Here is a 13,269-nt window from a genome sequence, read left to right on the forward strand (position 1 = left end):
GACAGCGACCATAAATCTTGCAATGTAAATGTGAGAACGTCGATCCACAAAAATTAAAGCATATGCTTTTCAGTTACTTACTCATAAGACCTAAACATGCCCATCAATGTGCCATAGACATACCTTGCTACAAACTAAATCCTTCAGTTCTTCCGGAGAAAGTACAGATAATTTCTTAGATAGATCATTGCGCTTGCCTATTGCACCAATGTTGGACAGTGCAAGCCCTCTTAACTGCAACCAACAGAAAGAGAGAATTTATACATTAATATCTTCCCACAAATAAAATAACAATTATACTAAAAGAGCAGCAACCAATTTTAATTCTCTCGCAATCACTTCACCGCCGCTCATAGACTGACCTTGGGAACCTTTTTATAAGCAAGTAGTTGAAAAGATAGCAGGCGGTCATAGTGAGATTGCAGCACCCCATCATCAGTCAATTGTGTCCCGACATGATCATTAATCTCAAAACGTTCATAAAACTGCAGCAAGTCAACCAGTTGTGCAAAGAGTTTTCCTTTTTCATGCCTATAAAGAGCACTTAAGTGGCATTTGGCTACCACAGCAACATCGGCAACAAGAGGCCTCAAATATCTGAAACCAAATCAGAAGAAAAAGTGAGAACAAACAAAACAGAAAATGAAGAGGGTAGAGGGGGAAGGAGGGGGAAAAAAAAAAGAAAAAAAAGGGGGGGGTTGGAGGGTTAATTTCCAAAAGCCTCATTTTTCCTAGAAACTGAAAAACCATTATATAACATACATCATACCTCAGAATACCATATTAATCATTATGGATTAGAATATCATTAGATCAACTACAGTCAGGAGCAACTAAAAACATGATGGAACAAGACTGGTAAGTGTGTGCCTGTGTGTGTCTGTGCTTGAGAGAGAAAGAGAGTCTAGTTATAGCAAAAAGAGAGAAAAAACAAAAACAAAACAAAAAAAACAAAAACAAAAAGAAGGAAAAAAGAAGAGGGATTATACCAGACCACGTCAGCTTCAAGTAATCGAGTTTATTCCAACATAAAACCAAATGAATTGGGGATAACACATCACAAAGAAATGTCCGACGTGCCTCCCCTTAAGGTCCAATCCAGATTAAGTATTAAAAAGAAAGACATTCAAACTTCAAAGGAACGGGGGTAAAAGGAAAAATAAATAACAATAATACCTTCTCGTTGGCAGTTGGCTCAGAAGGTCAATTAAAAATTCCATAAATCGTTCACAGTATAGGACACAGGCATCATCAATCTGTGCTAATCCATCAGCATTAATATGCATATCATCTCCATCGATAAACTGTTCCGAGGAGAAAACCTTGCAATCAAGTATCTGTACAGATATAAAATAGTGGCCATTACATCCTAGAGTGCACGATAATTTACCCAAAAAGTGTTACTAAATTGTAATTATGAAAAAACACCTCTAGAAACTCCTCAATGAGATTCCTCAAAAACTTTGCTTCAAGCCTGTTTAAGGGATCAAAAGGCTCTCCTCGCTTCGCAACTTCCTTGGCTTCTCTCTTTATCATCCTCTTCCATTTCTTGATCAAATCCGTGTTCAAACAAAGCTCCAACTACAATGAAAAAGAAAATCATAAACCCATGAAGAAATACACCCAGGTAGTTATAATCAATAAAATCATACTGGATCACTGAAGCCTCACCTGAAATCTACCGTAGGATAAACTATGCCATGATTGCAAACTTGCCAATCTAAGAATAGTCTCACTGACTATCTCATCTTCCAAACTCTGTCAAATAAGATTGTATTATATACTTAAATCTCTCACCACAATCCTTTTGAAAAAAAAAAAAAAAAAAAAAAAAAAAACAGCTAAAATTTGAAAAGATACATGAATCAAATATTGAAAAACATCAAACGTTCAACATCCAACAATCTATAGAAGGAATTCTCACCCACAAATCAAACTCACACATAAAAACAAAAGATAAAAGGAATACAAAATAGGTGAATAAAACTATGCAGCAAGAATCAAAAGGAAATTCTCTAATGTTATATCAGACAATTGCCTGCTCCTAAATTTGCTAAGTCTTGAACAACTAAAAAAAATCAAAAGAATCTGAGGCAACTAAATTCTGAGAAGGAAATCAATGAATAATATTAAGAAGCAAACATTCAGAGGGTGATACCTGAAACGCATTAATCATAAAGACCAAATAATTTGTCTTCTCTGCTATACTCAATTCCCTTCCCTGCAACCACAGTTCCAAATATCAGCCTCAGTCATTCATCTTAAATACTAAAGATAGTTTCATACACAATATTTTGTATTTGAATTCTAACGTGAGAGAGAGTAAAACAACAATATTGACGTCGTTTTCAAATAATAATTTAACAAAATTATTTAGTAATAATTCATACATGAATCAAGAGAATAAAATTGTGGCCTAAGCTATATACATAAATGTCATGCCATGGAATATCTCCAATTGATTTATTTCACCGTAAAATATTGTTAAACTTAAAAGAATAGTAAATATTCAACATGTTCCCAAAGTGTTAAGTCTGATACGTTGACACGTCGAAGAAAGTAGCATCTAATAGTAAAATAATAACTTAATCAAATGCTCTAATTCTCATTTGTCATTGGAAACAACAAATTACACTTTTCAAGGTTTGAAATCAGACAGGCACCCGTAAAGCAACTCCAACAAAGAGGTTGACCATAAACCCGTCGAAAAATAGCAGCTGTCTCAACCAATCCAAATCTCAACACTCGAAAGCATGAGGGCCAGTAAAACAGTATATCTCAATATTCAGAAACATATATAAACACTCATTGTAAGCTTTCCTGAAATAAAATATACGTAGTAATACCATATTACTTCATGGAAAACAACATAAGGATAAACAACAGTAAGAGCATGCAACTCTTTACCATATGTGGAGCAATATACTAATAAGGGAGAGGAGGATAATATAGCACAAACCTCCTTAAGACGAAGAACCCTCTCAAGAAACCCTTTAAATACATCTTTTCGGTCATAAAAACAAACCCAAGCTGCCACATTCTCCCGAAACTGCAAGTTCACAAAGAAACAATGTATATATTAAACAATCTTTATCTACTCTCCCTATAGCGTTCTCGTTTTCTAATTAGAAACCAGTACAAAACAATAACTAAGCGTACATGTCCAGTATCATTTACCTAAGCCACAAACAAGTACTTGAGTTTTAAATAAGAGAATATCATTTATAAATCCCTTGGCTTCCATACCCAAAATTGAAACGGATTCACACAATTGAAAACACCCTTATTCCTCTTCTTAATATCCATTCCACAGACTAAAATACTATACATCTTCTGCAAATCATAAGGATATAAACATCAAAAACAACTCCAACGCACTCGAAAGTTCACCAACCTTTTCGTTAATCATTATGATCATCGACATAACATGCTCGAAGGTCGCTGTCTGGGGGTCGAAATTAGGCCATAAGTAGTTCTCCAGATATTGGCTAACCTCCAATATCATTACTCTCTGCAATGGAACGGACTTCCTCTGCCCTTCCTTCACCATCAGCTCCGTATCATAGATTTCATTCACCAATTCGGCGTCGAACGGCTTCCTCGGCTCCGTAGAATCGCCGGCCTTGGACCAGTTGGCCATGGCGATCTTTGTGAGTCTGTCACGCTGGATCTCCAACAGCGTTATCGAGCTTGGAAGCGTCGATCCGGGCTTCGACTCGACCGGCTTATCGGTGAGCTGGTGGTGCGTCTCGACGGGGTATTCGGCGACGTGGTGGCGCTTGAAGTCGTACGCGCCGGTGCCGTACACCTTCGTCATTGTGAGAGAAGGGAATCTAGGGTTTTAGGAGACGCAAAGAAGTGGAGATTTAGTGTAGAGAAAGAGAAGAGTAGTATTTCAGTAGTTCATGGAAGAAGAAACTGGAGGGATTTTGGATTTTTAACGGTTTTGTGATAATGAATTTTTGGCTCACTTTTGCGGAGCTTTTGCGAATGGGGGAGGAAGAGAGAGGGGTTTTAAGGACGCTTAACTGAAAAGGTGGAAATAAACGGCATAGCGTTTTGAACAATATTTGATCCTACGACTTGTCGTCTTGAAAACGACTTATAAATTCTCATATTCTTTGTAAACACATTAGAAACGACGACATAATAATAATAATAATAACAATAATACTAACAACAACAACAACAGCAATACTAATAAAATAATAACAACAACAACAACAACAACAATAATAATAATAATAATAATAATAATAATAATAATAATAATGAGACAGAGATACTCTATTCTAGTTATGAACAACACGAAAGCTTCACGTGTAAAAGAATCCGATCATGTTTTATTCGGCGAACATAGGAAAATGAACATGTCGTTTTGTGAAGTGAACGGCTTTACAACTTTCAACGACGTGTCGCTTGATAAAAACGACAATAATTTTGAAGTACAATCTGCGCCTTGTTTGCGATAATAAAATTAGAAGACAACGACTAGTCGTACTTTACATAACGGCGGGGAAGAATTTCGTGGTAACAACATGAATTTCTTGTATAAACATGGAATACTTGTTTTTTCAGATTATGTTGGAAATGCAACTTCATGTCCTTTCAACGTTTCAACGCAGCAACCATTGAAGACAGAACGAAATGTCGTTTACATGTTAACGACAATAGAAATATGTGAATTAAGGCCGTTTTTAGAATTGATCCCGTTTTTATTTTTCACATTTTTTTTTTTAAATGAAAAACGTTTTCAAAACAGTGTTTAGCGCAATAAAGACAAAAAACAGAAATGAAAATGATTTTTTTAGTTTAATGTAAAATGATAGAGAAATAAAAAATGACTTTTAGTCGTTTTTCATTTTTTATTTTCATTTTCTCCTCTCGGGAGCAGAGAGAAAAAGAGAGACATTAATGAGTTTTTTTATACTGAAAATAATCTCTTGATAAAATTACTAAACACATTTTTAAAAATGACTTTTGTCTGAGATTAAAAACGTTTTCATTTTCATTTTTATACAAAAAAATAAAATTATTTTAGAACGAGTTCTAAACGCGTCCTCTGTCTCTTTCAGGAACCTTAATAAATTATTATAGATATAGTCTACACCTTGTTTCCCTAACAACAAAGTTTAGAAGAAAACTACAATTATTTAGAAAAGGGGAAAAGAAGAAAAAAAAAAAAGAAGAACACTTAGAGATAACTAGGAATTTCTACAAGTAAAACGACAGCAAACTTTTATTCCAGAAAACGACATAATTGAGTTCGTTTTCTGTCTAGATATTAACTAAACTCGTTGACACAATTTTTTTGTTTTTTTTCATTTTGTTCCATATGGAAATTATTTTCCACACTGAAAACGACCAACATTCTCGAAGTGATTAATTACGCAACTACAAAGTGCTGTATCCTTTGCCATATAAGCCACAAGTCAGGGGAAGTTGGTGTTACGTGCCGAACATATGAGAGAGAGAGGCATAAACATTATTATTAGAGTCGACAAACAGACAAATCACAAGAGATATTTGAAGCACAATTGTTCTTTACTCCCGTAAATCCTCATAGGACAATAGAACTAGAGAGAGAGAGAAGAGAGAGAGAGAGAGAGAGAGAGCACAAAAATGTCCACTACAAGCGCCAGTGAAGGAGATTCGCTTCCAAGCGAAAGGTAACAACCTGTCTCTCTCTCTCTCTGCTTATTTCTTTATTTCTTTAGTGTATCAATTGTTTTGTTTTTTGATAAATTGTAATTTTAGCTTAACCTTTGTTATCAAATCAATCTGGTTTTCAATGATATGTTTCTGGTTTCATATCTTATGAATCTGAAAAATCACTTAAGACTTGTTAATTCCCAGTTGGGTTCTTCTCTGGGCTCAAACAAATGCCGTGATTTATGATTTCAAAAACAAAAACTTTTTCTGGCTCTCTATCTGAAAAACTTTTCAGTACTAATGGGTATGTGAATTTGATTTATCTCTATTTATATGTTCTTTTGATTCTCTGCCTATTTTCAAAATCATGAGTTTCAACAAGGTATCTTATTCTATCAAGTTTCAACCTTTTTTTTTTCCCCATATGTTTTTACTCTTTTTTTTTCAGTTTTGTACTGTATTGAAGTCTGGAATTTTTTGAGTTTTCTGATATCTTTAGAAGATTTTACCCATTTACTTATCAGCTTTTCTAATTGTTTTTGTTTTCTGTTCTTTTTCTTTGGACTAATAGTAGTGCTTTCTTGTAGATTACTTGTCTTTGGATGTCTAAACTATCACTAGTTTTTAGCTCCCAAATGATCTGTTTCTGGTTTAAGATCTTGACTTATTAGTCCAGTTTTGTAGAAACTTGTTAATCTGAACCAGTTGAGTTTTAGTTTTGACCATCATAATTCTGAACTTAAACAAAAGCTATGATTATTAATGATGCCAAAAAAAAAAAAAAAAGAACTTTATTAGGGTTTTGCCTGGTCAAGACTTATAAGGTTCTCTGAGAAATGTATAAGTACTAATGGTTATTTGAACTTCTGTTATTTCTATTCGTCTGTATCTTTGGCTTCTTTTTGTCTATTCAAATTTTTTTTCTGTCTTTTTCTAATTGGAACTATCAATTTTGTACACCTCTTAGTTTCCAGTAAACTCATGTGCTTGCCAGTTTTATACGGGTTTGTAGTCTGAAATTTTGTATTTCCTAATGTTCTTTGAAATATTTTACCCAACTAGTTATCCACTTTTCTAACAATGATAATCTTTCATTAATAGTTCACAAACTCTCTGTCTCTCTTTAAGCTCTTCTATTGGGTTCATTTTTTCCCCAAAAATAATACAGTTAGTGTTTCTTTACAATGATTTGTGGAAGAAATCAAAGGGAGAAGAGAAGCTACTGCTAAAAAAGTCATTTGGACCTCACAACACTGAGGTGATACAGATAAGGCTGAAAAAAAAAAAAAAAGTAAATAAGCAAGCAATTTCAGAAGCAGAAGTAAAGAAATAATTTGAAAGGATAAGGTGATATTGACTTGACCAAATGTTAGAACCATTCCTTAAACTTCTTTCTTATCACAAATAAACAAAAGCCTTCAACATTGTCACATAAATTTTCTAGTACTTGCTAGCTGAATTGAAGGATTTTTGTATCATTTTTTTTTTCCTTTTCCAACTTTGGGTGGTCTAGTTGACATCTTCTAGTGGTTTTACCACATTCTCTAAAAAACAATGTCTTGTCCATTTTTTTCCCTCAGATTGTTGGGGAAAGTGGCATTGGTCACAGGGGGAGCCACCGGCATAGGAGAGAGCGTAGTGCGCCTATTCCACAAGCACGGTGCGAAAGTATGTCTAGTTGACATACAGGACAGCACCGGCGTGCAAGTCGTTGAATCCCTTGGTGGTGACCACAACATAAGCTACTTCCACTGCGATGTCACAAAAGAAGATGATGTTAGCCGTGCTGTAGATTTCACAGTTGAGAAGTATGGCACACTCGACATCATGGTCAACAACGCGGGTGTATCAGGCTTACCCTGCAACGACATACGCAAAACAGACTTGGCAGAGTTCGAGAAGGTGTTCGACATAAACGTGAAGGGGGTCTTTTTGGGGATGAAGCACGCAGCTCGGATAATGATCCCTCAAAAGAAAGGCAGCATTGTTTCTATCTGCAGCGTGGCCAGCACCCTCGGGGGTATAGGCCCTCATGCATACACAGGCTCCAAGCATGCTGTGTTGGGGCTCAACAAGAATGTGGCTGCTGAGATGGGACTTCACGGGATAAGAGTCAACTGTGTCTCTCCTTATGCAGTTGCCACAAACTTGGCTTTGGCCCACTTGCATGAGGACGAGAGAACCGAGGATGCGTGGGTCGGTTTTCGCAACTTTATCGGGAAGAACGCCAATTTGCAGGGCATTGAATTGACGGTTGATGATGTAGCTAACGCTGTGCTCTTCTTGGCAAGTGATGAAGCAAGGTATATAAGTGGAGTGAATCTCATGGTTGACGGGGGATTTACTTCTGTGAATCACTCATTGAGAGTCTTTAGGTGATGGATTTGTGTTGATTATTCGGCAGGGATTCTTCAGGTTGTATTGAAATTTTTTAGGTTAGTTGGAAAGATTCCTGCAATTTCAAACAGAGGTCCATATTTTGGGCGGGCTCATGTTTCTGCCAGACTTATTGTGTTTCTGCCTTTAACAAGAACAATATATATATATATATATATATATTACATGTTCAGAAATCTGGTTGAGTGATTTTGATAAAGTTTCAGCAAAAATGAGATCTTTAAGAAGGTAAACTAAATGTCGTCAAACAGTGTTTTGAGAAAAAGTTCATCACAATGAAAATCTTTAAGAAAGGATTTTGAAGAGTATTTAGCTGAAACAAGTCAAAGGAAACCAAAGTACGTTTTTACTATACCACTCTGGTGCATCAAAAGGGGCACTTGAAAGTTTCTCTTAACCACTTGAAGAAAAAATAACTTCATCTAATAAGCTTGTCTGGCTTACCCATTCTTTATCCCACTAGATTTTTTTTTTTTTTTCCCCATCAAAGAATTAGCATATGGTCACGCAAGGAGGCTGGTGACTTCAAATAATTCAGTGCATCAGTTGGTATTGCATGAGCCCACAAAAGATCCAAACTTGCTTCTATGTTTTGCCCACAAATCTGCAGTTAAGATTTTGAAGTTCCCCATCAGTAGTAGAAACAAAATGCTAGTCAGCTCCATTAGTGTTCGGCGTCATATCATAGAAGTGGGCTTTACATGTAATTGCGTGAGATCTATTCTTTTATTAGATGCAACGCTTTTTTTTTTTTTTTTTTTTTTTTTGGCTGTGTTTAGAATTATTCTTGTTTCTGTTTTTACGTTTTTCAAAAAAAAAATAAAATAATTTCAAAACAGCGTTTGATAAAATTAAAGACAAAAAACAGAAATAAAAACGATTTTTTAATTTAGGATAAAATGAGAGAAAAATAAAAAATGACTTTTAGTCATTTTTTATTTTTTATTTTCGTTTTCTCCTCTCTCGAGCAGAGAGAGGGAGAGACATTAATAAATTTTTTTACTTTCAAAATAATCTCTTGATAAACTACCAAATGCATTTTTAAAAATGATTTCTGTCTGAGATTAAAAACGTTTTCATTTCTATTTTCATACAAAAAATAAAATTATTTTAAAATGAGTTACAAACGCGTCATTTATTTTTTATCATATGACAAATATTTTTTTATTTTTTTTATTATATTTGTTTGAAACGGAACCACATCACACATGTGGTTCATATTACTTCAACTAAAAGAATAAAGACTCCAAGACCAAACGGCCTTTCTTCCTCTTATCTAACTACCATAGAAATAACTGAAAAAAACAGACTTCTGCACATTTTCCAATGACCTGTAATCTTCCCCGTCACGCTTTAACAGCAAAGTGACTCCCTCAACAGAACAAAAGGGAGAAAAAGAAAAAAAAAATGGCTTCACTTCAAGCTTCATGGTTTTCTTCCTTGAGCAACATTTCTCCCACAAACGTCAAGAAATCCCACTCCGTTAAACCATTCAAAGTCAGCTTCTCTCTGAACTCGTCCAATGGGGAAATTTCACAACCGAATTCACCAAATTCTCCAGACACTTCTTCTGAAGCCGAACCAGGTCCTGTTGACCCCGTTAAGCTAGCATTCGCCAAAGCTAAGGAGTACAAGAAGTCGGTAAAAGAGAGTCCAAAATTGAGAACTGAGCAAAACCCAGTTGAGGATTCGGTTAAAGTTGCATTGGAAAACGACAAAGAGTCTAAGAGGAATAAAGGCATGGTGAGTAATGACATGAATGGAGGGGAAAGCGACAGAATTTCTTCAGGTAATGAAGACAGAATTTGGTGGTTTTCAGTTTTGCTGATTTGCTGGCCAATTAGTTCTAAAAGAAAATTAAATTTGTTTTGAGGCTATGGAATATACAAGATAAAGATTCGTGAATTAGTTTCTGTTTTTTTACCCTTGTATAGTGCATGGTTTTGGAGGTTTCAAGAGCTTTGAATAGCATTTGAGCATTATTTTATAGTTTTACTCTCCTTTCTGAGGTTCTTTTGGGGGAAAAAAAAGTGTTTTATGAAAATTCACAAACTGGTAACCCAATTGGTTTCTAGGATTGAAGGAAAAAAGTGGAGGAAATTCAGGTACTGGGACTGTGGAAAAGAAGGATGTAAAGTTGTCAGTTTCAAGCATTGATTTTATGGGGCTCAACTTTGCTGATAAGAAGAAAGGCAGGGGACTTCCACCTGGTTTGGTTCCAGTCTCAGACCCTTTTCCAGAAGGGGATATTTCTGAGGTGCAGATTATTGTTGGAGACACCAGCAAGTTCGGAAATGGAAAAGAGAGCAGCTCGGAATCGGTTTCAAATAGCTCTAGTGGTAAGGCTAAGGAAGTGCCTGATTCAGTTAAGATTGCAATGGAAAAGGCTAAAGAGTATAGGAAGAATAAAGGTGTGGTTGATACTGACAGTGGCATAAGTAGAGGAGAAAGCGGCAAAATTTCAGGTATTTGTTGCAAAATAAGGATGTGACTAATGATTCTTCATTTTCATTGTTATTGAGAGTTGCTTGTGTGTGAAAAGCAAGGGTTGTTGTTTTTTAAGAAATTACAAACTTTGATGATAGTGTTACCTGTTGTTTGTCGTTGCGGCGTTGCCTGTTGTTTTGTGATGGACTACTGATGGTAATCTGGGCTAAAACTGAAACCTCAATCGATTTCTAGGACTGAAGGATACGAGTGGTGGAAATTTTCTGAAAGATCACAAACTTTTATGTCATATATATATATATATATATGTATGTATTTTTGGTGAAAAAGTACTAGTTTTGATGATAAATCGGGGCTAAACTAGTATCCCTCAATTGATTTCTTGGATGGAAGGAAACGGGTGGTGGAAATTTCATTAAAAGTTACATACCTTGATGATAATGTTGGTTTTTCTTTTGTGAAAAGTTACTAATGTTTATGATAATGTGGGCTAAAACTTGTATCCACTAACTGATTTCTAGGACTGAAGGAAACAACTGAGGGAAAACTTGACACTGGGACTGTGGAAAAGAAGGCTGACAAGAAGGGAGAATTCTCAATCTCGAGTGTTGACTTTATGGGGCTTAACTTTGCTGATAAGAAGATAGGCCGGGGACTTCCACCGGGGTTAGTGCCAGTTTCGGACCCTTTTCCAGAAGGTGACATTCCTGAAGTGGAGATTATTGTTGGAGACACCGGCAAGTTCCAAGATGCAAAGTCATTAAAGCCTGATCAGCCTCAAGAATCTGATTCAGATGTTTACAAACCGAAAGTTTCGACATGGGGAGTCTTTCCTAGACCGAGCAACATTTCGAAAACGGTCTGCTTGATGTTCTCGGTTATGTTTATGACTATAATTTATGGAAGTTGATTCAGTTGAACAATTCTTTTTTTGTTGACGTTGATATTCAGTTTGGTGGTGGCCGGGTTATTAACCCCGGGCAAGCACTTGAAACGGCTGACGAGAAAGCAGCTAAAGAAGCCCGCACAAGGAAATTGATTGCTGATTACAAGAAGAAAGTTGGGATGAACATTGATCCAAAGTTGAAGTCTGCGTGTAAGGAGGTTTGTTCATGTTAAACGTTTTCACTTTATCATTGTTTCCCATAAAAGACTTTTGTATATGTAGTTTATTTGACTTCTGAAAAAATAAAGTGCTTCTAAATACCCATGAAAAAATTATTTCCAGCCTTATTAACAATAAAGAATTGTAAGATATGAACAGTTTATTCTTTAGGATATAGAAAATGTCTTCTTGCAAAATAATTTAGAAACATGAAAGCTCTTAGAGAGAGAGAGAGAGAGAGAGAGAGAGAGAGAGAGAGAGAGAGAGAGAGAGAGAGAGAGAGAGAGAGAGCAAACTGAGAGAGTGATTTTAAGTACTTTGCTGATGTATTAGTAAGAAATTACAGCACAAATTCCAATACCATGTGTCGGAGAATTTGAGTGTAGAGGATGAAAAGAAAACAAATAATTTATGGATTTGAGGCGTATCATATACTTTTCTTTAAGGTTTTATTTGCACTCACTTCTCAAATTACTTCCCAAACTGCCACTGCAGCGCACTGGCACAGTTGGGCAGGCACTGCAGCGGCTCCAAACTGCTGCTGCAGCGCATCTAGCAGGAGCAAACTGCGCCAGAGTTGCTGCAGTGCGCTAAACGCGCGCTGCCGCGCCACCCACAGCCATACCTAATTGCTGTGGTGCTTCTCAAGGACCCCGGATTTGTGTAATTTAAATTGAGAGACATATTACAATCCCTCTAACACCATGTCCTAAACTAATTATCTGGTTTTATTTTTCAGGCATTGAAAGAGGGTGACTCTTTGATGAATCTTGGAAAGCTTAATGAAGCATTACCCTATTATCAAAAGGTTATGGACAAATTGCCATTCCAGGTAATTTTTATGACTAAATAATCTGAAATGCTATAGTTTTAGTGCATTTTAGATTCTTGATATGGCAGTACATAGTCCAATACTTTTCCACCTTTTCATGATGCTAAAAGATGCATTTTATTTGGAGAAAGTTTTTTGCTCTTGCCAAGGATTGATGAAGGTTTCTGTTCTTTTATTTCTCTTTTTTCTTCTGAATTCTTTGAGGGGTGGGGAAAAACATTAAATCAATAATCATGCCTTGTGCATATTCATTACTTATATTTACATTATTATTTATTTGATGTAAGAGTTTATTTACAGAGTGAACTTCATGGATTAGCTGCTCTGCAATGGTCTATTTGTCAAGATTCCCTTCGAAGGTATTAATATATCTTCTAATAACTTTCAGGAGCTTTCTAATTCTTGTGAAACTTACTTGCAATTCAATCTTCAAAATGAGTCCACTTTCGCACTGATTGACGATTGATAATGTCTAAATTTTTGTCACTAACGAACAATGTTATTATCTTCATCTTCAAAGCTTTTCAATCTATGGGATGATTGGACATGTTGAGTTATATTGCTTTATCATTGTGACGATTACTTGCAATTCAATCTTCAAAATGAGTCCACTTTCGCACTGATTGACGATTGATAATGTCTAAATTTTTGTCACTAACGAACAATGTTATTATCTTAATCTTCAAAGCTTTTCAATCTATGGGATGATTGGACATGTTGAGTTATATTGCTTTATCATTGTGACGACCCTCCTATGAGGCCGCCACTGTAACTTAAACTTTAACTTGTACTTACTGGGGTTTCTTAAAATTTGCGGAACATTTTTTTTTTTTTT

At 35.7% G+C, this 13,269-nt stretch overlaps 3 protein-coding genes across 3 annotated transcripts in view; 2 read left to right on the plus strand and 1 right to left on the minus strand.

Annotated features, from left to right (window-relative positions):
* Nucleotides 1-123: 123 nt before the first annotated feature.
* On the minus strand, nucleotides 124-3,970 carry LOC21412561 (intron-binding protein aquarius; the record flags this gene model as incomplete). The annotated part of the gene is made up of 8 exons (XM_024172282.1): nucleotides 3,395-3,970; nucleotides 2,960-3,049; nucleotides 2,159-2,221; nucleotides 1,672-1,758; nucleotides 1,429-1,581; nucleotides 1,177-1,337; nucleotides 363-597; nucleotides 124-234 (listed from the first exon to the last, which is right to left on the minus strand). Coding segments are annotated over exons 1-8 (1,323 nt in total), but the record flags the coding sequence as incomplete, so codon positions are not given.
* Nucleotides 3,971-5,444: 1,474 nt separating this feature from the next.
* Nucleotides 5,445-8,180, plus strand: LOC21391964 (xanthoxin dehydrogenase). The gene is made up of 2 exons (XM_010108096.2): nucleotides 5,445-5,669; nucleotides 7,233-8,180. The coding sequence occupies exons 1-2, from the start codon at nucleotides 5,623-5,625 to the stop codon at nucleotides 8,029-8,031; spliced, it is 846 nt and encodes a 281-aa protein (XP_010106398.1). The 5' UTR covers nucleotides 5,445-5,622; the 3' UTR covers nucleotides 8,032-8,180.
* Nucleotides 8,181-9,341: 1,161 nt separating this feature from the next.
* Nucleotides 9,342-13,269, plus strand: part of LOC21391965 — a 7,840-nt gene continuing 3,912 nt past the window's right edge. The window contains exons 1-6 of the mRNA XM_024172287.1: nucleotides 9,342-9,838; nucleotides 10,125-10,514; nucleotides 11,019-11,356; nucleotides 11,449-11,601; nucleotides 12,342-12,434; nucleotides 12,735-12,793. Of these exons, the coding sequence (XP_024028055.1) occupies nucleotides 9,457-9,838; nucleotides 10,125-10,514; nucleotides 11,019-11,356; nucleotides 11,449-11,601; nucleotides 12,342-12,434; nucleotides 12,735-12,793 (1,415 nt within the window). The 5' untranslated portion in view covers nucleotides 9,342-9,456. The remainder of the gene's footprint in view (nucleotides 9,839-10,124; nucleotides 10,515-11,018; nucleotides 11,357-11,448; nucleotides 11,602-12,341; nucleotides 12,435-12,734; nucleotides 12,794-13,269) is intronic.

This window comes from Morus notabilis, unplaced genomic scaffold (genome assembly GCF_000414095.1).
Source record: "Morus notabilis unplaced genomic scaffold, ASM41409v2 Scaffold855, whole genome shotgun sequence".
NCBI lineage: Eukaryota > Viridiplantae > Streptophyta > Magnoliopsida > Rosales > Moraceae > Morus > Morus notabilis.